At 40.3% G+C, this 22,881-nt stretch overlaps 1 protein-coding gene across 2 annotated transcripts; it reads left to right on the forward strand.

Moving 5' to 3' along the window:
* The first annotated feature begins 600 nt into the window (after positions 1-600).
* fubp3 (far upstream element (FUSE) binding protein 3) lies at positions 601-21,760 on the forward strand. 2 transcript variants are annotated; one of them, XM_060862568.1, is made up of 19 exons: positions 601-824; positions 7,377-7,488; positions 11,509-11,542; positions 12,414-12,463; positions 13,103-13,174; positions 13,353-13,410; positions 13,528-13,663; positions 13,791-13,889; positions 13,964-14,071; positions 14,168-14,270; positions 15,311-15,411; positions 15,696-15,834; positions 17,258-17,418; positions 17,925-17,998; positions 18,093-18,169; positions 18,443-18,511; positions 18,746-18,817; positions 19,045-19,243; positions 19,919-21,760. In XM_060862568.1, the coding sequence occupies exons 1-18, from the start codon at positions 690-692 to the stop codon at positions 19,209-19,211; spliced, it is 1,767 nt and encodes a 588-aa protein (XP_060718551.1). In that variant the 5' UTR covers positions 601-689; the 3' UTR covers positions 19,212-19,243; positions 19,919-21,760. The 2 variants fall into 2 exon arrangements, with proteins under 2 accessions (XP_060718551.1, XP_060718552.1); XM_060862569.1 differs by lacking the exon at positions 18,443-18,511.
* Positions 21,761-22,881: the final 1,121 nt, after the last annotated feature.

The following is a 22,881-nucleotide window of genomic DNA, read 5'->3' on the forward strand; positions in this document are numbered from 1 at the left end:
AGGAAGACTGTGGTGCAGTTTTCAGAGGAGTTGAGGTCAGGACCCTCAAGATCTTCCAGACCAACATCAGCAAACCATGTGCTCTTAGTACCAGTGAAGGGAAATTGTAATGCATACACTACATACGCTGGCATTTTATACAATTGTGTGCTTCCAGCTTTGTGGCAACAGTTTGAGGGAGAACAACATGTGGGTGTGAAGTTCAGGGATTCAACCCAATAGTGTAGTGTTAGAATGCAAATCTTAATAAAATAATAAAATAACACAAATACATTCTCGTTCAACTTTTGATAGTTGTGTGTTTGTGTGTATGTATGTATGTATGTATGTATGTGTGTGTGTGTGGGTGTGACAGGTAAAATATATATATTTTAATTCTTTATTCCTGTAAGTGAATGTTGATTTAATATTTATATTATTTCTTTAACTCTATTAATTGATGCATGTCGATATTCTGGACGCACGTCAGTTTGACCTGTTGTTTTGTGTATTATTTATATATTTTTATTATTATTTACACCGTAGCTAGCTTGCTAGCACTGAGTGTGTAGGGAATAAAAAAAACTGTGGTCTCGCGCTGTTTCCTAGCAGCGCGACGCGTTTCCGGTTCCTGGGTCGGCCTCGCTCAGCGCTCGTCGTGTTGCCGCGTGAGCTGCCGCCGTGGTGCTAGAGAAGGAGGGAGGAGGAGGATGATGATGATGATGATGGCGGAGCTGGCGCAGGGACAGGCCTCAGTAGCAGCAGCGGCGGCAGCAGCAGCAGCAGCGGCTCAGCCCGGAATGAAGACAGACGGCTTCGCCGACGCTTTGCACCGGGCGCGACAGGTAACGTTAAGTGCGCGGCGCGAGCGCAGACGTTAAAGGCACGGAAGTGTTTCTCAGGACTGAACTTTTCTTTTATAAAGCGGCGCAACCTCAGCAGCCCCGACACGCTCCTGTACACACACACACACACTAAGCTAGCTTGCTAGGTAACTTAGCGAGCTAACTGGCTAACTCACGCTCCTGTATGTAACGTGCGTGTTAAAAACACGTCGCGTCGGTGACAACAGAACAAAACGAACGGACGCGCGAGCGCCGCGAGGACACGCGCACACCGACGTGACCGCTGGACAACTTTTAAACTCTTAGTCTCCGAAGTTTTCTTTAAAAAAAAACAAAACAAAACCCTCCCAAACGCACAGGAACAACCTGTTGCAACGCTGTAAAAGTTCCTCGCTGCTAAGCTAAATGCTAACCGACGTGCTGTGGCCTAGTTCCGCAAAAGCCTCCCGAACGTCTGATTTCACACCTGAAGCCTTTATTTATTCGTTTGTTCACGAACACACGGCAAAGTTCACGTGTTTACGCGCAAGGCTACGTGTCGCCATGGACAAATCGCGGACGGTTCGGTTTACTCGGTTTTTTTATTCGTCCACAAAAACGGCTTTCATGGGAATGATCCTGCGCGCGCACACGCACGCGTCGTCACGTGAAATAAAGTTTTAACACGCCGCACTTTTAGGATCTCGCACGCGCTGACAACGTGTCTGTGTGTTTGCACGGCGTGTGCCAGTGTGTCACTTAGTATGTCGGCCTGCTGTTGTTAGGGTTTAGTATGTAGCTGAGAGGGAACTTTGCTGCTAACTTGGCTAACACACGTCAAACAAGTGCGGGAGGGGGGAAAGGAGAGGAAAGTGACGCGAGCACGCGCTCAGCGTCGTGTGAACGAGGTGTGGAGTCGTGTATCCGAGTGCTGAAGCGTACGACACGGCCATTTGCACGACACTACAAGCAGCACGGGGGTATTTTCCCCCCTTCATCTTCTACCCTCCAGCACGAGGATCTCGGTGCAATCTGAGTAAATTTAATAAATAAACCTCTACATGTAAACCTCCTGATTGCAGAGTTTCTCTTGGCAGCTTTATAAACTCTCTCAGTCAAGAGTAAAGAAATAATTAAGTACAAAAACACCCCACAAGACCAATCAGCAGAAATCAGTCTGGGTTTTGTTTTTTTTTTCCTTTCCCCCTAATGACTTTTCTTAAACATTAAATAAGGCCTCAACACCATCTAAAGTTTGGGACCCAACATAACACAGAATGTTTTTATTGGTAATTATTGACGACACACAGTTAATATTAACCCCGTGTTCTGTTTTATTTTGCTTGTTCCACAGCAGTTTGGGTCACTGTTAGTAAAAGCTCAGTTGCTTTTATCACCAATAGTTTCCTTGAGATTTTGCATTTAAATGACTTACTCGTGCAAATTTCTTCAGCATTTCACGTAGGAGGCCGTGCGAGATCGCTCGGAGACGATAAAACCGTTTAATCTATCAGCTATAAACATCCCACTGATCAGGAAAGACAGAACTGCAGCTTGTCACAGTTAAACATAACGTTACACCTTTACCACTGACACCGGAGCTTCCTTCCCCAAATGTTTACTGAGTGAATGTATTCTTACAGAAGCACTGTGTCAGCACGAGCACAAATCGAACAATCGGCTTTGAGAATTTATCCGCACAATCGATAAGCGTGGAATATCGCACTGGTGTAGTTTTGTCAAAAAGACCTTAATCGTTTTTAACCTCCGGTAACAGCTCACTTGCACACAGCCTAAGGTTGCAATTACTATTCATTTTAGCAAATGAATCACAACGTTGCAAGATGGCAGAGCGATCTGGTTCATGCTGTTCCATGTGTCATGTAACCTTCAGTACCGATTAGCAAAACATTGAAATAGGCAAAAAAAAAAAAAATGTCGTCAGACTTACCTTTGTAGCACTTCTCGTATAACGTGAAAAACCAGCTGTGTAGCGACCGAGTTCTCTTCTCCACCATTATGACCGTGCTCTGGCTGTACTTCTGTTTAAATAAACATTTCTAATGTCGCTTTCTGAGCCTCAAAGCGATTAGATTCAGATCGCTGTATAGAAAGTGATTAGAAACGTCAAATGTAATGATTTGATTTTGGTGCATTTAAGAGCCGTTGTGTGCTTTTTATTTATTTATTTTTTTTCTTTTCCTCCCTGTCTATAAAACCAATAATACAGCAAAAATCTTAAATGAAGCTCCTGTGACTTGTACAAATACAATTACTATTTTACCTCAAGCTCATTTTGAGGAACGTTTGTTTACGAGGCCAGATTTATCGATCCGATCATGTATAATGCTGATCGTTGACGAAAGCAAGTCATGTAAGGTTCTCAAACGATTTACATTTACTTGTGCACAACATACACAAATGCTAGTTAATGAAAATGACACATTTACACTTAAACCGCATCCATTTCCTCAGAAATGTTACTACTTTCCCGTGTATCTGCATGCTGTAAGTGTGGCGGTGGCCATCTTGGATAACCAGAATGTAAAGTGTAAAGTAGTGTGGATGATGATTATATACCTCCACTTTTGACCTAATTTAGTAAAATATGACAGCAGGAAAAATAACAGCCGGAAATCTGACGATGTCATTCGCATCAAATATAAAAACTTCTGTTTATTTATTGGAAAATTCGTGTTAGCTACGTTAACTGCAGCACAACACTGAAGTAGCAAACTTGAGGCACCGAACCGGTCTTGGACGAAGCATTCCGTTTATTCTGAGTGGAAAAAGGTGTAAATTGAACACTTGAAGTATTTTTATAATTTTTTTTTATTATTAATTTAATCAATTTTCATGTTTTGTCTTTAAGGTGTTTTGTTAAAATAAGGGGGAATTTTATTTCAAGGTTTTTTGACAGAAATATGATATAAGAAATGGCAAAGAATTAGCATTACATTATTTGTGACGTAGATTGTTTTTTTTTTTTAAAAACGTTTCTGAAGGTTCGTTTACCCGTTTCTGTCCACACGTTGAGCTTTTATCAAGTCCCACAGGGTGAAAATAGAACTGGGCATGAGGCCAGCCATATTTTACAGCCTGCATGGAAAAGCAAGATCTCCAAACACAACGATTCTACCGGTTTACTCAAGAAAACGCCCTGGTGCCTAATTTATATCTATTGTTAGCCATTCCAGTCGAATCCTATGCATTGTTTTGTGTGTGGTGTTTTTGCTAGCTAAGCTTTGGCTTAGCTAGCAAACAGCGTGTAAAGTCTTTACAGAAAGACGAGTAGATTCGGCAGCTGCAGGACCATATGACTGTACAATAATGTTGTGCTGTAATTGAGCTCAGTTTGCAGTCATGGTCAAAGTCATCATCTTATCAGCACGTTTAGGGCACAAGTTGAGCCAGACCTGTACACACACACATGCATAGACACACAGTACTTCAGTTTAATGACAGCTGTTACAGTGCTGACTTTGGCATGAAGGCACCACACCTGTTATAGGTAGGGAATCGGACCCTAGCAAACCAGCTGACTCGTGTTGCGGCTTTACGCATCACGAAAGATATCGTTACGGAGTTTTCTCAGTTCTAACAGACTCTCTGGACATGGGATAGACATGAACGTTCAGCGCCGGTTGTTCATGATGGTACTGTGTAAAATTTGTTGTGTTGATTCAATCAATAACATGTAAATGTTTCAGTGGAAGAGTTTGAGTTTGGTTGTGATTATGCTGCATAAGAGGACAAGTTATTTGTTCGTTAACTCGCCCACTGGACAAGTAAAATTATTTGTTCTGATTGTAGAACAGTATTTGTGCACACACCTTTTGGTGTGTTTTTGAACACCACCTTATCATCCCCAGATTGAGGGTTTGAATCACCGCCATCCGGCAAAATTAGCCATGCTCTTTTTTGTGCGGGCGGGCATGCTTTCTCGTTCTCCTGCAACTCACAGCACCACTAACCAGTCATGGGGGCCTGTGATGTGGAAGGGAGCCGAAAGCACTTACCGCTGAGTGTAATAGCATGACAATCAGGTCAAAAAGACTCTGAGGAAGCATCTGATGGACTTCAATCCCTTCTGGTTGGAGGCTGTTGAGACCTACCTGAAGAATAAATTAAGGGGGGCAGAAAAATAAAAGTAATGTTATCCAAACGATATGGTTATTGTATCGAGTGTATCAGATGGTGCTAAGCAAACTTGAATAACTCGTAAAAATTATTACTGTTATCCGCCACCGCTATTTTATTTATCAAAACATAGTTCTTGTTAACAACAAAACGGAGGTTTTTCAGACCAGAGCACAAAGCTTCCTACCTGTCACGGTGAGGCTAAATACAGAAAATCAATCTAATCTCTGGTGATAAACTTAAGACCGATGAGTTGCTAATTACACAGAACAGTTGGAAGAAAGAAGTTGTAACTGCAAGCCAGTTCTTACACCATATGTCTTAAATCTTTGCACCAGGTTGGCAACCAAAGACTTGTTTCTGTTGAGGTGTTTCACAGGAGAGAAAGAGTTTAAAGTATTCTGCAGTCGCTTTGCCTGAGAATACTTTCCTCTGACCCACACATTTATTCATGAACTTAATCCAGCTATGTATATTAGTCTCTTCGGTTAAAAGTGTCCGCTAATATTCTGGCTGTTTATCGGAGGCGTGAAATAATTTATTCTGGAACGTTCCACCCGACACAACACACCGGTGTCCGGCAAATCGGACTCGTTCCTTTCATTTCGACCGACCAGACCTGATCAACAGCATCGTAAGCTGCTAAATATAATGCTGTAGATTAGATGGAGTCGAGAAAACGGCCCCCTGGTTATAGTTCTTGCTCTCCTGAGGGTTTGCAGACACCATTTTGAGAACTGCACATCCCTGCCCTGTCCCCGTGAGCGACAGAAAAGCCCCGCTGCATTTCCCTGTCCTGGGACCCAAAGCTGCTGGGCAACAAGTGGCCAGTTGTTGGGTCTGAATTCCTCCAGCGGCTGTCGGAGGCTTTTTCTTGCCTGGGTAGTGGATTTATCTACATGCTCGCATTGCTGGCATTCCAGCATTCCCAAGAAAGAGGCTTTGGCCTGAGGGGGAAAATGTCTACGGCTCACTTGCGCTCTCTCGATCTCGCTCTCTCTCTCTGGCATCAGAGTGTCTTGTCTCGAACGTTTGACACTCTAAAGGTGATGCATGCCTCTAATTGAGAGACACTAATTTGGAAACATTATATTTTGATTTTTTTATCCCCCCCCCCTTCTAGTTCCTTTCCTTTGTGAAAAGACATCAATCACACCACCAGGCAGTCATCTCAATTTTCTGTAATTTTCTGCAAGACTATACTTTTCAATGGTGAAAAACAACACGACTAAAGAATGAAATTATTCATATAGAACGTACTTGCTTTTGTGGCAGGTTTTTACTTTTGTGTTTAGCTTGAATGCCTCGGCTGCAGATCGGAAGCTACGTAATTATTTTTTATTTTTTTCCCCCCTATGAAAAGCGCACGAGATTAGCGCGGATCACCCGAACGGTTTAAAGTTAGGATCTCGTCACAATGGCAGGAGAGACAATCGTTTCAATCTTGGTTGTAAGAAGAGAAGAGAAAATTGGCCCTTATTAAAGTCGCCGTGTCGATGTGGCTTTATTGAGACCAGATGCTTTATAAGTGCTAACGCGGGGAAGAAGTTCAACACGTCTTATTTTGACTGTGGGCTATACGAGTGAACGTTACCCCGTGTTCACACAATGCCGTAGGTGACGCTTTACTTACTACACAACACGGAACTGCGATTTCCACGACGGCAACAAGTGACATTTTTACATCAGATGAAGCGGCGAATCCAAACGCTCGTCAATCAGACAGTTTGGTCGTCTCTTCAGTTCCCCACTTTAGTTCCTGCCTGTAATTAGTTCCCTTTTACTGTTTTACTCACACAATTCAAAGGAAAATTCAAACCATGATTTCATTTACAGACAAGTTACAAGCCGCACGACCGACTTCTCGCCTGCTAGTCTGAACGTAGCATTAGCATAAGCCATGGATTTAAAAATAATTGCAGTGTCGCATCGTTGAGTAACAGAAAGGCGGTCTGGTTGCTCCCAAATGACTTCATGTGTGAACTACGTAGTGTAACATAACAGCGTTCAAGTTATTACAGCCATCGAAGAACGACGACTTGAATCATTCACTTGTATGAAACAGGATGTTTAATACTGATTTTATATTTATTTAAATAATTAATTCATGATTAAATGCTCGTGATGGCATAAGTTTGTTCTAAACTCTGTTTATTAGCCGAAAGAAAGAAATAGGAAAAAACATGGCATCCAAAATATTAATGAGATTTATTTATTTTTAACTGTGAATATGTAAATATTAAACATTCAAACATTATCGAGGGAAATAGAATTTTATCTATTAACATTTAATAAGATGCTATAATATTTATTTTCAGTATATTAGTCAGGCATCTGTGTTGTGCTTTTTCTGTAATTCTCTCATTTCTCTGAACATCCTGCTTGTTTTTTTTGCGTCTGATCAAAGACTTTATTTTTTTATTTATTTTAAAGATTGCGGCTAAAATGGGCGGAGACCAGATGCCCCATCTGAACCACTCTTCCCCTGTTGTCGACCCCTCGATTTATGGCTATGGAGGGCAGAAACGCTCCCTAGATGAAGGAGGTAAGCCTGGTGATAAGTCCTCAAACACAAGTCCTTGATTTTCCAGTTAATAAGAGAGAAAAGTCAGTTTGTTGGTTCACGGCTAATAAAAATGTCATTTTGTTGTATATAAATATAACTTCAGAATGTTTCCCTCTCTGACGTCAGTGACATAACTGTCTTTATATCTTGTTTTTATCCATAATCGAACTTTGTGTAAAACGCACAGGAAAAACACGTGCCGTGTCCTTGCCCCCGTTTCTCTTAGTCTATTTGTTGGCCTTGGACGTTTATCGAAATAGATAATGAGAAGTTTAAGTTCTTAGTATAGTCTCAGAGTTTGTGATGAAATGTCAAGGTGATTTGCATTGGGGGGGAAAAAAAATCACACCCCGCATCTCAAACTTAAGATCGGGGTTTGTTTCGAGTTTTGATGTTTTTTAAGATTGCTAATCACTCGATCCTTGTGTGTAGAGCTGTGTAGGGTGCATGTAGATATACACGTGTGTGTGCGTTCGTGCGCGCGGCCTCTCGGCTCACAGTGTTATTTCTGGTGAGGATTACACAACGGAGCACAAAGTAAATTAAGTGTGTAGGCAACAGCCCAGTCCAAGCCACTGCAAGGACAGAGAAGGGATTTATTTATCAAGCCTCCGAGTCCTGACACGTGGCCGTCATCGTCGACGCTTCGCTCCTGCAATAATTAGCTCGCTTCAAAGCTACATTACTGGGGGATCACCCCTCAGGCCTTAAGAGTCACGTCTGCATGAAGTCGTTCCAGGAAGTGAGAGAGGTGTGTGTGTGTGCGCGCGCGCGCTGCATGAGCCGTATTCGCACAGCATGTGCAGATTTTCAGTAATAACTTACTGCTGTTTCACTTCTCTGGAGATTCGACGGCCAACGTGTCGCAGTGCAATGTGTGTAAATTTACTGATTAATAGTCACTGATATAACGCTGAGAAATGAGCAAATTAATTATTTATTTGTTTATTTTTTGTAGGATAAAGTGGCACGGTGTTGCCAGGTCTGTGTTTTTGGTTCTTAACCCTAATTGACGAGAATGAAGCGGTTGTGTGACTTTTAGTCCTCACAGGAGTGTGTTTTTGTGGTGGTTGGGGCCAAAAATGTGTGAAATTTGTGATAAAACTTGTTAAGGGGTTTTTTTTTTCTGGCAGAAAACTTGTTCAGTGAGTGAAATCACAAACACAGGAACTCGTGAAATCCTGGAGGGACTGTTTTACTGTTCAGCGTGTGATATCCTAGTGGAAAACTTTCAGTTTAAAAACACGTAAATCAGTGGCGATACTTCCTCATTCCTATTGCACTGTTGGTGTTAGAGCTTAAAAGTATTTATCTTGTTGTATCCACAGAGAGAGACGGATGGATAGCAGGAGAAAGAGAGAGAGAGAGGCTGTTTCAACTCAGAGAAAGAGAGAATCAGATGGTCATCGAGAGAGAGAGAGAGACAGAAAAAGAGAGAGAAAGGGACAGAAGAGACAGTAAGAAAAGGGAGAGACAGATGGAGAAAGACCAGGACAGCAGGAGAGAAAGACAGACTGACAGAGAAAAAGAGGCCGTGTGAAAGGAAGAGACCGATGGGGAGACAGAGACACAGACAGAAAGACAGACAGAGGGAGAGAGAAGTGTCTCTCTTCTCTTAGGATGTTGAAGGTGTGTGATCTCATCCATACGTATGATTTATTTTGGATAAACCCGACTCTTGTGGATGTGTTTGCCTAGTGGTTAGGATGTTGGTCTACTGATCGAAAGGTTGTGAGTTCTAACCCCAGATCCTGCAAGCTGCTACTGTCGGGCCCCTGAGCAAGGCCCCTATCTCTCAATTGCAAAAGTCACTGTGTATAAGGACATCTGGTAAATGATGGAAATGTAAAATGAAGTAAATTACAGCTGCACTGAGATCAGTATGTATACTGGAATATGTTGGGACACTTCTGGTTCTTTGCCTACACAAATTAGGCGTCGTAAAGCTCCAGGGTTTGCAGCCGACAGACTCGTTTAACTCGCTGTGTGATGTTATCTTCATCTCTGCTCGAATCTCTGGTGTGTTTTTAGCTTCGTTGCTTTGCATAAACCGAGCAGGACTTCAGATCAACAAGCGACGTGTGCCAGCTGAGAGCAGCGCTGTTAGGCTTCAGCACTCATCGGTATTAAGGTTTCACACTAAATAATAACCCAGATGGTTTAAATGAGTAAAAACAAGAGCAGGAAGTACGCTTGCTTAGCGATTGTATGAGCCAGCGTAGTTTACACATTATTAAAATAATATTATGTAACAGCAGAAGCAGCGCTGGTGTGGAGGGAAAGTAGGACTGAAGTTCAGACGGGTTACTCGTGTGGAATGAGATTTATGCTGCTCACTTCTTCTGTTGCGTTGTTTGTAGCAAATAAAGCGTTTTCATACACACTTGAATTGTAGAACAATTTCAAATCTCCATTTTAATTCTGAATTTGTGTAAATGTTTATTTATTTTTAAATAGTGAGCAGTAGCTTGTGTTTTTCTCTTCAGCTTCTGCTCTTGGCCAAGCAGAAAAATATAAAAATTCATCAAACCATCCAATTCCAGCTGCACAAATATAATAAAATATACAAATATAAAATCTTTCTATAATATATATTTATTTATATATATATTTTGGTCGTAAATCTGCTTCAGAACTAAATAAAACATCCTTAGCTGTAGCTTAGCTAACAATAACAAGAATGCAAATAATGCAAAAAAAAAAAAAAAAACAGCAACTTCCTGTTGCTCGGACTGGAAGTCACTAACAGTTAGCTTTCCGTATCGTGCGCTCGCAAACACAGAAATGAAAGTGCAAGTCAAGGCTGTGAAATGGTTGCTTTTATAGTTTTCGTTTCAGACCTGGGTTTTATTCATGCTCACAAGCCTGTGATTGAATGCCCTGTTTTTTATTAGGGTTCATAGTTTAAGTTTATGTAATAGTCGTTTAAAAGAGCTTTATTTAGCTTTTTTATTTATTTATTTATTTATTTAGTCGTGGCCTAATGGTTAGAGAGTCTGACTCCTAACCCTAAGGTTGTTGGTTCGAGTCTCGGGCCGGCCACGACTGAGGTGCCCTTGAGCAAGGCACCGAACCCCCCCACTGCTCTCCGGGCGCCGCAGCATAAATGGCTGCCCAATGCTCCGGGTGTGTGTTCACGGTGTGTGTGTGTTCACTGCTGTGTGTGTGTGCACTTTGGATGGGTTAAATGCAGAGAACAAATTCTGAGTCTGGGTCACCATACTTAGCCGTATGTCATGTCACTTAATCACTTGCACTTACTCACTTACTATTTAATGTTCACCTCAAACATCAGAATACGATCTCAGTGCTTTTTATCATCCAGGCTGGTTGTAGTGTTTCTGCAATTGCTCATTTACTCAGAAAAATGCTGTGGATGAGAGAGAGAGGGACCGACTCTCCGACAGGAAAATGGCAGGAATCTCAAATAACTACTCTTTACAAACACAGTGAGCAGAAAAGCAGTTCCGGTGCAACAGAAAACAGGGCTGCAGTGAGAATAGAGAAAAGACAAGATGGCGTTTAGCTGCTCACAAACAGCTGGCAACGAACGATCGGTTGTTTAAGCTGATATATCGATGGTGGTTGTGCTCGTGCATGGCGAATAAAAGCGTAAGGAAAATGACGGGAATGTAAAGCCGTCGTGTTTAAACGCGCTGCCAATTCGGATGTAAGGATGCATATCTTTTTTTTTTTTATATATATATCTATTTACATATGCAAATTACATAGGTATCTTTTTATACCTATGTGTGTATAGAGGAACAAAAGAGAAGTGAGTTTTGTTACTACTATCGTGTAGCTGATTTGAGCTTGTTTACAATTTTTAGTGTCTCTTCACTGCGAGAATTCAGATGAACGATAAAGTTACGCCTGTAAACAATCACCGGCTGTTTCTGATGCACTAAACATGATCGCTTTGCTGTTTAAATTAGAAAGATGCCGTCGTTTGCTCTGCCGTATTAATAATTCTAACCTTTTTTGTTTGTTTTTTCGAAGTTGGGAACCAGCTTGGAGCGATGGTACATCCAAGGTGAGTCATTCTTTGTGTACGCGAATCTTAAATAGGAATGATTTAAAGAATAAGTTGTGTAATGAGGTTGGAATCGTGGTGTTGTATTAGTTTGTACGTATGAGGTGTGTTTAATGCTCTGGGAACTGACCTCAGTGTTCAGTATGGTGGCTCTCGTGGACACGCACGTGCGCATGGGATAAAATTTCACTGTTGCATGTGTGTTGAGCCTTTTTTTTATTTTATTTTATTTTTATTTATTTATTTTTAAAGATATTCTTACAGCTTTCATTCAGAGAACATTCTAGTGGAGCAATTTTTTTTTTCCTGTCGCAACCGTAAACCAGAGTCTAAATATAAATGAAATACAAAAATAGCTGTTAGTTGAATGGTTGCAACTTGCAAAGCTGAGAAGGATTTTAAAGCTGACACACGACTGAGGAACGTAATAGAGGGGGGAAAAAGGTGGAAAAAACAAAGGCAAACAGTTATATACATTTCTATAATAATTCTATACACACACACATTATTTATTTATATATATATATATATATATATATATATATATATATATATATATATATATATATATATATATATATATATTATTTTCTTTTCATTCTCATCTTTCTTTTTCTCTTTATTTATTTATTTTTGGCATGTGGCATTTACTTTTCAGTTCTCAGTAGCTTGTATGTATTTAAGTGGAAATTTGCCTGCCATCATATTTTATTTAAGAAAAAAGTGTTCAGCTTTAGTGTCATTTCCTCATATATTTATATGGCAGTTTAGAAAGTGTAGAAATTGCAGGTTCTTGACTAATTACATAAGCCTCTCTCTTTTGTGCCGTCGTGATGATGTGCTATAATTTGATTTCTTTCCTTTTGTCCAGGGCTATAATAACAGAAGACTTCAAAGTGCCTGATAAGATGGTGGGCTACAGTAAGTACAGCTAGGAGAGGTTTTTTTCCCCCCCTCGCTGAAACATAATTGGAGACGAATTAGAGACTTTTAAGAAGCTGATGGTTTGTCGGGGGGGTGGTATCTTTGTGTTCACTCGCTTTTAGATATAGCTACTGTTAGCTTGTGCTTACAGTGTGTTTAAATTCTAGCACAGTTAAGTACACGAGTCTGAGGGGTTACAGTGAGGACCGTAACTAGCTGTCTGGGGTAAATAATAAAGCTAATCTTGCTAAAAATATATATATAGAGAGAGAATAAAACAACTTTCTATTAAGGTGTTTCATACAAGTTTATTTTATACAACAGAAACTAAACCTTTCGGGCCGCACAGTTATTAGAAAATAATTACAATATTATAATAATTTACAATAGTAAAATAATCTGGCTACAAACAGCATGTTTTATTCTTAGCATATTACATACACATGCACTTGCCTAGAGGGTTTTAATGCCGTCCTTTTGATTTATTTATTAAACCAGACAAAAAATGAATTAATTATTATTTTATTAATAATAATGATGATGATAAAAAATAAATAAAATGTTTTTAACTTGTAGGAAATGAGATTGGATTTTAAAAAAAAAAATCTCCTCTTTCTTTTCCTCTGTCGTTTTTAGTTATTGGCCGCGGTGGTGAGCAGATCACTCGAATCCAATTGGAATCCGGGTGCAAGATCCAGATTGCTGCCGGTGTGTTTTCACCCCTCAATACACCACACACACACCTGTATAAACCCCGTCCTCATTTAAATCTCACATCACAAGCTGATGACCTCATCGTCTATGGTCAAGATGTCATCTTTCTTTATTGTGTATAGCCGAGTGTTTTTTGTTGGTAAATAATGTGGGTTGTGTGTTGCTCCTGTAGACAGTGGAGGTATGATGGACCGGCCTTGCACCTTGACCGGGAGTCCAGAGAGCATTGAGTAAGCTTGCATTTTGTGTGTGTGTGTGTGTGTGTGTGTGTGTGTGTGTGTGTGTGTGTGTGCATGTGTGTGAAAGTTAAGTCTTCTGTGATCCTGACCTGTGTTTGTGTCCATCAGCCAGGCGAAGCGTCTGCTCAGTCAGATCGTGGAACGATGCCGGAACGGGAACGAAACCAGCCAGGACGTCTTGATTCCCGCCAGCAAAGTGGGTCTTGTTATTGGGAAAGGAGGAGACACCATTAAACAACTTCAGGTTTGTTACATTTACAGCAAAAAAAATAAATAAATAAAATTCACATTCCTATACAGCTTGGATGTTGCTGCTTCGTTAAACAATTTAACTTCTTTCCCTTTTTCCCCTCCTGTGTTGTCGCGTTCAGGAGAGGACAGGAGTGAAGATGGTCATGATTCAGGATGGTCCCATGCCCACTGGAGCTGACAAGCCCTTGAGAATCTCTGGCGATCCCTACAAAGTGCAGGTGAGTCCTCTGTCACGTTCTGCGGTGTGATGGCGGTTGTTGGGTTCTGAGGCTAACTCGTCTGTCTCCTGCAGCAAGCACGAGAGCTGGTAGCAGAGATCATCCGGGATAAGGACCAGGGAGACTTCAGGGCTGGACGACTGGGAGACTTCGGCTCAAGGCTGGGAGGAACCAGTCTGGATGTAAGAACACACACACACAAACACACACGCACTGCTCGCTTTAATCGTTGTACATTACGTATCGTGACCCGTTCTTACGTTTGTGTGCTTGGACAGGTGGCGGTTCCCAGGTTCGCTGTGGGCATAGTCATCGGCAGGAACGGAGAGATGATCAAGAAGATCCAGAACGATGCCGGTGTGAGGATCCAGTTCAAACCTGGTCAGTGTGGCTATAGCACTTCTCATTATTTCTTCTAAACGAACACTTCTTCTGTAAAAAAAGCTCTGACGTAAATGTAAATTCCTGTTTTTAGCTGCAGACTTACACTTTTAAGTGTACTTTGGTCCATTTGTGTAAAGAAGCGCGTCACGTTTAACTCTACACCAAACGAGTCTCTTGTGCTTAAACCTTTTATTTTTTAAACAATATTCACTTAACATCTGAAAAGGCAGAACATCAGTATTTCTCTCGCTGTGCTGAACCTTGGGCATGTGCAGACGCATTTACCTCAAACAAATCTCTTAAGTCTGTAAAGAGGACACGGCGTAATAGGCTGCCGAAGCGTTCAAGGCATTAAAGGAGATTAATGATGCTCCAAGTTATTTTACACTCGCCTGTGTCTCAGCAGGAGAGCGACACGAATACGTACGTTGTGTCGGAGCACTAAACGATCACGTAGCCGAGTGAGCCGTGCTGAACGGTCACCGGTTTCTAAAGTTCTTCTTCTGGGAGATATAAGCAACACAATTGGTTTAATTAACACTTCAAGGGTTTACACACATTGTCTCTTATCGCTATAAATCACCATCGAGCTTGGTTTTGCTTCGCTCAGCCGTTAACCGAGTCCTACGTGGACATCGTCGAATATAGTTCCGGGTCCAGCTACAGAAAATAGACGTATGGTTGGGTTTGTTTGGGTGTGTTTTTTTTTTTTTTTTTTTTTTTTTTTTTTTTTTTTAAAATGTGGAAAAATATTGGCACACTTTGTCTTGGTAACATGCTGCACTTTAAAAATAACTAAATGTTTGTCTCATGCTCAGGATAATTTAACAAAATATCTGGATTTACTTTACCGTTGAGGGTTATGTTATAGTTAAACATTTCTGTAGATGGACAGTCCTGGTATTGGATTTATTGATGATTCAAGCTGTGATACACAGGCCAAGTGCTTCTCCAAGTATCACTGTAAAACCTCTGCCGGAGAAATAAAATGGTTTACTTTTCTTAAGGTTTGTTTTTTTCTACATCTCTCTTTTCAGACGACGGAATCAGTCCCGAGCGGATCGCTCAGGTAATGGGACAGCCGGATCGATGTCAGCACGCGGTTCACCTCATCAACGAGCTGGTCCACACAGCACAGGTACCTTTGCTTGCTTTCTGGCATGAAGCATTACAGGTTGAATTATAAATCAGCGTTTAAACCACACCTTTTGTTAAACAAACCAGTTGAAACAGCTCTGCATGCCAAATAAAATGTTTTTTGAGCATGAACAAAGTGTTTATTTCGGACCAATAGCCTCAATAAGGGTCCGATTTAAATTTCCTTTCCGTTTTCATTCTTGGATGATTTTAAAGCAAAGCGATGTGTAAGACAGGGTTGTAAATGTGTTGTGTGTTTTTTATATTTTTTTGGTCCCTCCTCAGGAGCGTGATGGGTTTGGAGGTGCTCTGGGTCCCCGTGGTCGGGGTCGAGGTCGTGCTGACTGGAACATGGCTCCGGGAGGACTGCAGGAAGTGACCTACACGATACCGGCAGACAAGTGTGGCCTTGTGATTGGGAAAGGTAATGTGTTGTGTTTGTGTGCCCCATGTTGTGCAATTATGTTATGGGTATTTTTTTTTTTTTTTTTTTAAAGCGACAGGTGAAGACTTGCCCCGGTGCAGTGAACCATCTCAGTGTTTGATTTGAATTATTATAGCCAAAGGGTTCCTTTTGGTTATTGTTTACATTAATACGTCAAACAAACCCAAAACAAACATTTAATTTGAAAGATCAAATGATATTATATATATATCCTATGATATCGATGTATTAAAAACTAGTGATGTCGTCGTCTATATATTTCCGTATGCTAGTATTCCTAATGTTATAATGCATTAACGTGTGAAAGAGACGAACCCATCGAGTCTGGATCTAATCCTCGCTCCTCTTTTTCCCCTGGTGATTAATATCACGATGATGCACGCAGTCTGTCGTCCGCGCCGCAGTTATACGGACGTGACTCGTCACTCAAAATCTTTTGGCTGAAGTAAAATCTAAAACCTGGATTGTTTTCAAATTTGCTTATTTTGCCTTAAAATAAAAAGCCCCCATTTTTGGCGTGTGTTGCTGGGATTAATGGAAATGTTGGATTTAGATCAGTAGTTTAGAAATAAACACAAGTGCTCTTTTGTCAGGTTTTATTCCAAGGGGGGTCTTAATTCCCAACTTAAGTCTGAAACACACACCTCATTGTATACGCTAAGGGCTTTGCCAGAGCATCTTTTCAGTCCGTATTTAAGACCACCAGCAAAACACTCTCACGCTATTTAAGACCCCCTCCAAAATTAAGCCCGTCCTGCATACGGCAGCCAGGACCAGGTCCAGTCCATGAACCAAGCGCTCAGGATCTTTATTCCGCTGGAGAGCTCATAATGGCTTCATTATTGCAGAAGTTAAATTTGTTTGACAATAGCTTAATGGCCCATGCTCAGTCCATCGGCCTTGGCAAGGAGTCCGAAAGAGGAGTGGATAGGTTGAGGAACATTTTCAGCCAGGGGTCAGGTTGGGTCAAGCGAGCATCAGCCTGAAGTGAACAAACGTGTAATTGATGTTGGGGGACATCCCTGTTTCACCCCCACCCTCCATCGCCACCCACAGGAAGCTTTTTAAAGGCTTTGTTTCTGCACAGGGGACCATGAGACAAAGTCTCATCTCCTTGCCAACAGCTTTTCCCTTTAGACTCTGAAGAAAAGAATGGAAAAGCTTGGACTCGGAGGAGGATACGCTTTAAAATGTGCTCCACTGCTGAGGAGAGCAGATCTTCTTGCACCACTAAGAACAATCCCGTGTCTGTCTCGTAGTTTCTAAACAAATTTCCAACCATTAAATATATTTCAAAAATAAATAAATAATTAATAATGAGGGGAAAATATATATTCGTATCATTCTATGGTGATCTTTTTTAAAGTTAAAAGAAAAATACCATTGTTCCTGGGCTCCACAGGTGGAGAGACTATTAAGAACATCAACCAGCAGTCTGGAGCTCATGTGGAGCTGCAGAGAAACCCTCCTCTCAACACCGACCCCAACGTGCGCATCTTCTCCATCAGAGGAACCCCACAGCAGATGGAGATGGCCAGGCAATTGATTGATGAGAAAATTGGGGTAGGTACCATATCCTTGGACGTCTTTCGTCCATGTATTGCGTTTTTCTTTCAGGAACACACCAAAGACAAAAAGTATTATTAGGTTACTTTTCTATTGCAAAAAGATGCTCTAGTTTCTTCTCTTGACATTTTCTGAAAACTGTTTGCCATCTGGTTTACGTTGACCGGCGTCACGAGTTTGCTGTCACTTTTGTCTCGTCTGTTTGTTAGCGTGACTTCAATACGCGTAAAGTGTATCCGTTTCTCCGAGCCACATTCAAGAGCTCGGCCTTGTCCTAATAAATTACATCAAACACTTGTTGTTCGAGTCTGCCAGTCCTCTAGTTTGGTGGTCTTATTTCTTCCATGCACCTTTTTGTTTTTGGCTGCACTTGCACCATGGGTAAGTGCGAAGGATTTATCCTGCCCACCGATCAATCAACTGGTAGTGCTTAATGGGGTGTGTTAGGACCTGTGTGTGTGACCTTTTGACCTGCTGATTCACTCTGGGTCCTCTTCATCCAGGCCTCAGGGATGGGCAGCAGCAGCAGCTTTGGCCTCAGTCCCTTCACCCAAGGACCGAGCAACCCACACCAGAAGTGAGCGCATTTTCTCTTGTGTACTACCTACAGCTTTCAGCCTTTGAAAGAGTTCTGTTGAAAATTTGTTAAATCGTTTTGTTTTGTCTGCCAGCGGACCGCAGACTTTCATGACAGGAGGTTGGGGTACTACATACCAGACATGGCAGCCTCAGGGCCAACAGGACCCCAGTGAGTACCGCACCAGCTCATTGTTTCTGTCACCATACACAACCGAGGGCTTTAATTTAGTTATTTTTTTTTCCCCCTCTCCCTTCATCCTTGTTATATTTCCACTTATGGCATTAATTTATTGTTAATGTTTGAAATATCCCCAAGCTTAGGATGCTACAGTGGGAAATTTTGTTATAAGAACTTAGGAATTGCATAAAAACAAGGAAAAGTAAATGAAAACAGTTTGCTGATCATCATCTGCACTGTTTCTGCGTTTATATCCGGTTTCAGGTCACAATGGCTCACAGACAGGACAGATGGATTATTCCAAAGCATGGGAGCAGTATTATAAAAAGCTAGGCAAGTAGATTACACACCATCCTTAGATCCTCTCATGCATTTTGATTTATTTAGCTTTTTATTCATTCACTTATACAAGCAGAAGTAGGTACATTGATGTGATGTGATTTGCACACCCTGTATATGAAAAGATTAAAATGACTTTCTTTTCATTACACTGTTTAATTTCTCTCTCTCTCTCTCTCTGTGTGTGTGTGTGTGTGTGTGTGTGTGTGTGTGTGTGTGTGTGTGTAGGTCAGCAGAGCCAAGCACAAAACACTGGTCCCGACTACAGCAAAGCTTGGGAGGAGTATTATAAGAAACAGGGTTAGTTCTTCACCTCTGAACTTAACCTTTATTGCCTGTGGTGGTGTTTTTTTTGTTTGTTTTTTTTGTCTGATCAGGGATTTACATATTTAACTTTGTTTAATAGCAATTTTAGGACGCAGTACTTCAGTAGAAATTAAATGTGGAACGTACACAGAAAATGGGACGTTTTTTAAAAAATATGCTTTCTCTCTGTCTCTCTCTCGCTGTCTCTCTCTACCTCTCAGGTCAGGCTCCAGGTCCTGGCTCTCAGCAGAGCTCCACTCCTGACTACAGTGCTGCCTGGATGGAGTATTACAGACAGCAGGGGGCTTATTATGGGCAGGGGGCACAGCACTCGCAGGCTCCAGGCCTTCAGGTATGGACAGAGACGCATGAGGACACAGACACATGAGGGGACAGATACGGCATAGATATAGAACACTGGTAAATACATGCATGTGCAAAAGAAATGCACACACAGCACAGGGACTGACGTGACGGTTACATGTCAGAACAGACACACACACACACACTCTCTCTCAAACACACACATACACTCCACAGAGATTGACGTTACGGTCACATGTCAGAAAAGACGCGCACACAGAGCACAGGGACTGATGTGGTGGTGACATGTCAGAACATACACTTGTACAAAAAACACAGCACAGGGACTGATATGGTGGTCACATGTTGGAACACACACACAGCACAAGGACTGATGTGGTGGTCGTATGTCAGAACACACACAAACACACAGCACAAGGACTGATGTGACGGTCTCATGTCAGAACACACACAGAACAGGGACTGAAATGACGCTTACATGTTGGAACACACAGCACAAGGACTGATGTGACAAGTCACATGTCAGAACACACACAAACACACAGCACAAGGACTGATGTGGTGGTCGTATGTCAGAACACACACAAACACACAGCACAAGGACTGATGTGACGGTCTCATGTCAGAACACACACACAGCACAGGGACTGAAATGACGGTTACATGTTGGAACACACAGCACAGGGACTGACGTGACACGTTACGACAGGACTACGATGTAGAAACCCTGAAGAATCTCATATCTTAACCTACCTTGTTTCTCTCCTGTAGGATCATTAGAGCGGATACCTTTTCGTTGAAGATTTTTGAATGATTCAGAAGATGAAACAAACCTTTTGTAACAGAGGTTTCTAGATTTGCAACGCCTTGAAGACTTTTACTTTTTTTTCCTTAGTGAGAAACACTAGCTGTAGAATGACTTATACAATTAAAAAGTAAGAAATATTTCTAAATCAGGAACGTAAAAAAAAATTGTTACTAAATACTTGTGTACACCATTATTTGAATGAACAATATCCGGGATTCCTTTTTGGACAAACAGAGCTGTTTTTTTTCTTCTTCTTCTTCTTCTTTCTTTTCGTTGTTTTGTTTATTATTGGGGTTTTTTTTTTCTATCTTTTTAATTCAAGTGAAATGGCCAAAACGAAGCCCGGAATTGTGACATTTCAGCAATCGCAATATAATCTATTTTTTCTAGTTCTGTTGCAATAAACTCGTAATTGCTGGCTTAGCAGTCTTGAATCCATTTTCGTTTTGTTCTTGTCTTGAGATGTTTTAAGAATGTGTTTAAGAAAACAAAATACATATTTTTTTTCTTTCTGTTCCTTTTTACATAAAGCAATTTTAATTCAGTGTGATGAAAAAACTGTGATATTTTGTTACAGGAAAATGTGTTCTTTTGTTACACGATATAACGAGTGATGATGGCAAACCGCAGTCGATTCCTAATTTAATTCCTCTTGTGTTTTGTATTCTGTTTTTCATTGTCATTTTATTGTACTCTGGTTTAAAAAAAGGTGCAATATCTTATTTCATATTTGAAACAAAGATGGATTTCTAATATTTTGACAGATGTTTAACATGTAGTTCTTAGTTTTTTTTTTTTTTTTTAGGCGTATGGAATTGTAATGGCTAATTTTTTTTATTACCTTGATCTGATATGGGAAATGGGGGGGGGGGATCTTTGCATCTTGCATATTGTGAGTTTATTGCCTTTGCTATCTTGTAAAACTATGTATGTACACTCAGATACTTGACTAAATACTTTATTTAAATATATATGTAATTAAAAATCAAAGAAGTTTTTTTTTCTCCTCATGGAGTCATTTTTGCAGGAAAACTGTCCCTGTTTTTCTGTCTCTGTTTTCATACTGAAATTTTTTCAAAGATCGTGAATGTGTAATTTGAAATTTGATGTTGCATCTTGATATTATGGACAAAAAAATAAAGAACTGATAGGTTTTTATGTATGTTCTGTACTTTAACCCATTCAAGACTGCTAAGCCTCCCGAATCCTGTCTGTGTATTAATTGTAGTTTTTTTTTTTTATATATATATATTCTAAGTATTAAGATCAAAGTTGTCTTATTTGGTACCAGCCGGCTCCCCGTCACCCCTCCACCAGTACACACTGTGGACTCGTGTACAGTCCGATAACTTTTTAAGTAAAAATGTTTTTTTTCTTTTCTGCTCTGTGTGATCTAATATATGTATGAATGATTAGTCATGAATCAAAGCTAGTATTAACTTCATCGCTTAATGAAAAGGGATATTATAATTTTGAGGTTTTAATTTTAGTGTTTTTTTTTGTTTTGTTTTTTTTCCCCTCATGTGTACAGGTAACAGTGTATTAAAAACATCAAAAGACTACTTACTGTCTTTTTTTCTTTATTTTATGGGTTTTAGTTCTTTAGTTTTGGTTTCTGGAACTTTTCAGATACACACTTGAAGGGCCAAAATATCCCAAAAACTGGACAGTATCGATCTCTTCTTAAAGATGACTGTGTATGTAATTTACCGATTTGTATCACTTTGGGTGTTTATAGAAGAACTCTATTTTCTATGCTACTTTATTATAACCTTTAACAGCTGAAATAAATGGCGCACATGTTACATGTGGTAAGATGTAGCTTTATTTATGTACCGTTGTAGCTTTGTGCTGTTTTTATTTTATTTTTTTTCTCGTAGTTTGTCACAGTTTGGGATTAATTGATTTTTTTTATTATTTTTTTTTAATTTTTTTTTTTTTTAATTAATGAAATCAAGGAATAAAATCTGTTGCATCACAAGCCCAGTGACGGAGCTACTGCTGTTATAAAAGTCTGCTTTTGGAAAAAAAAAAATTATATATATATTTTTTATATATATTTATATATAAATATATATATAGTGTTTAATATGTAAGGAATAAAGCACTCGAGTGTTCTGTTTATAGGAAGTGTGATGTGACCCGATGTGGAGTAACAAGGTGATTTTATTCTCCTATAATAGCACGTCTTGGATTTTTTTCTTCTTCTTATACTACATCAGTTTGTCATTGATTACATTTTATTATGGATTAACTGATCCTTTTATCTTAAATTAATTTAGTTATAGAACGTACACGTGTTGGTTCCTGTTCTCACTTGCGCTACAGCAGCTATAACCTGTCGTTAGCTCGCTGGCATCTCCTTGCTTTCTCTGGAACATAAGACAAAAAAAATAAAACTGCAGATTGTTGTTTTTTTTAAAGAATCTACAAACTTGTCTAAACTTTTCTGTCAAGAAATCGAGCGGTTACTGAAGAAACGAAACGGCTGATTTGCATTTCTGATCTTGACGGTTCTTTTGACGCTCTGACCGATCAGAAGTGAGCGCTCAGCAGTGCAGTAGAGTTCACCGAAAAGTCCGGAACCGATGGGAAGAAACTGTTTATGTTCATTACTGGTTTAAATTGAATTAACTGGTAGAGATGTTGCTTGTTGTTATTTATTCGTTGTCTCCTTAGTTCCTGATTTATTAGACACTTCTTCATTTGAAGTCTTCATTTGGCAGAAGATTGTGATTAGTCTTTTGAGGTGAGGAGCTTCATGGCAGCACTGTAGTGTCATTCGGTAAGTGTTCAGAAAATGTTTCCAGACAATTTTGTTTTCTTTCGTTGTTTTGAAGAAATGCATCCAGCCTTAGACACGAGTTTGAAAGATGAACAGATTATTGCAATATCAAAATGTGATCTTAGCATTTACCTCTTTTTC

The sequence above is a fragment of the Tachysurus vachellii genome, chromosome 26 (assembly GCF_030014155.1).
Source record: "Tachysurus vachellii isolate PV-2020 chromosome 26, HZAU_Pvac_v1, whole genome shotgun sequence".
Taxonomy (NCBI): domain Eukaryota; kingdom Metazoa; phylum Chordata; class Actinopteri; order Siluriformes; family Bagridae; genus Tachysurus; species Tachysurus vachellii.

Bases quoted from the DNA above. Each gene is read 5' to 3' on its own strand.
- fubp3 (XM_060862568.1), top strand. From the start codon at position 690: ATGATGATGATGATGATGGCGGAGCTGGCGCAGGGACAGGCCTCAGTA. The intron at 11,543-12,413 runs GTGAGTCATTCT...CCTTTTGTCCAG, and splicing joins GGAGCGATGGTACATCCAAG to GGCTATAATAACAGAAGACT. The intron at 18,512-18,745 runs GCAAGTAGATTA...GTGTGTGTGTAG, and splicing joins GCAGTATTATAAAAAGCTAG to GTCAGCAGAGCCAAGCACAA.